General features: G+C 51.5%; 1 protein-coding gene across 1 annotated transcript in view; it reads right to left on the bottom strand.

Moving 5' to 3' along the window:
- Positions 1-494: 494 nt before the first annotated feature.
- The window catches only part of LOC113476000 (olfactory receptor 51E2-like), a 2793-nt gene continuing 1502 nt past the window's right edge, over positions 495-1785 (bottom strand). Inside the window, exon 2 of the mRNA XM_026841273.1 lies at positions 495-954. Within this exon, the coding sequence (XP_026697074.1) occupies positions 495-954 (460 nt within the window). The remainder of the gene's footprint in view (positions 955-1785) is intronic.

Below are 1785 nucleotides of genomic sequence, written 5' to 3'. Positions count from 1 at the left end.
GCTAGAAATTCCTGCTTCCACAAAGTGGTATCTGTTCCTTCCAAACACATTTTTTTTCTAAATTATAGCTGGTAAATAAATGCAAGAAAAAGAAGACACGGTGAAAAAAATATTAGATGGAAGTGTTTTATTCTGTCTCACTGCTGTTCTTGGAAGTACTGGGATGTGCTGCAAGGAAAGGAACAAGTCCCAGGTAAATGTTAACTCCTGAAGGGCTCTGACTACATCCATAAAGCCATCAACCTCTGAGCTTGTGCAGCCTTTTATTACAGCACTAGTGCTTGTTGCACAAAGTATATTTGCTCGACAATTTGCAGTCATAAATTATTGTTATTTGTGTTGTGATAGTGACTGAGAGCCTGCCAAGGGCTCCGGCAGCACGCCGCATAGTCAGAGAAGAGGAGCACGTTCCCCATCCCCGGAGCTAAGCTGAGAAAATACAAGAAAAGTCAAGAGCTGGGTGCGGTTCAGTGGGCAGTCCCGTCACTGGAAATTTAAACTGAAATCAGGATCCTCCTCTGGATCTGCTTGGTCCTCACCCCGTAGATGATGGGGTTGAGCACAGCGGGCACCAGGATGTAGACGTTGCCCATGATGATATGGACCAGTGGCGCCAGGTCCTTCCCAAACCTGTGCACCACGGACAGCCCAATCAGGGGCACGTAGAAGACCAGGACCACGCAGATATGGGCAACGCAGGTGCTGAACACCTTCAGCCTCTCCTTCCACGCCGCCAGCCGCAAGACAGCCTTGAGGATGAGGACGTAGGAGAGGCAGATGAGGATGGCGTCCAGGCCCATGACCAGCAGGATGGCGGTGAGGCCGTACACCACGCTGGGGGTGGCGTTGGCACAGGCCAGGTTCATCACGTCCTGGTGCAGGCAGAAGGAGTGTGACAGCACCCGGGAGCTGCAGAAGGGAAGGGGCAGAGCAAGACTTGGTTCTGCCCCTCCTCTGGAGCCAGGCGGTGTTCTGACAGTCTTAGAATGTTAAGTGTGTTTGGTTTTTATACTGAAAATATGTTACTAGCACGAGAGTGGCACTGTAGCACCCCCAGAGCAGAGCTCTCACAGCGTGAAACGTGCCATCCAGACACAGAGTCACTGGGGCTGGGGTTGCCCAGGACCGTGTACACCTCAGTTTTGTGTATCTCCAGGGATGGAGGCTCCACAGCCTCTCCGGGCAACCTGCGCCAGTGTTTGGTTAACATCATCATAAAAAAAAAAAAGAAAAGAAAAGAAAAGAAAAGAAAAGAAAAGGTATTTGTTAGGTTTAAATTGAATTTCCTGGGTTTTCTAGTTTGTGCTCACCACCTCTTGTCCTTTTACTGGATACTACTAAGAACATGGATTTGTCTTCTTTAGCCCATCCCATCAGGTATTTACACACTTTGAGAAGACACATGCACAAGAAGAATCTCTTTGCCCAGGGAAATGTTCCTTCAACAGGGACAACGCCTCCCTTAAGGGGCTTGAGACCCAAAAACCCCGAGTTGTGTTGGTCACTAGTGATACGGTACTGACACACCCGTGGGCCCGCCAGCAGGTTGGTGTTGCCCTGTGGGTTATTCACCTTGGAACAACGGGGCTGAGTCTGTCACCAGGACCTTCACGGACTAGTTGTCCCCCTTGCTGTCCCCTCCCGAGCTGCTGCCTGGGGCACCGAGCTGGGTCCTCACCCCTGTGCCCTGGGGGGTGTCACTGATGTGGAGCCCGGACCCATCGCACAGGCCATGCCTGATATAGGAGGGGAGGGGAGAGGGGAAGGGAAGGGGAGGGGAGGGGA

Source organism: Athene cunicularia (assembly GCF_003259725.1).
Source record: "Athene cunicularia isolate RWA chromosome 1 unlocalized genomic scaffold, athCun1 chr1_part4, whole genome shotgun sequence".
NCBI lineage: Eukaryota > Metazoa > Chordata > Aves > Strigiformes > Strigidae > Athene > Athene cunicularia.
Note: the sequence above shows the minus strand (reverse complement) of the source record. Positions and strands in the feature narration are given on the sequence as shown.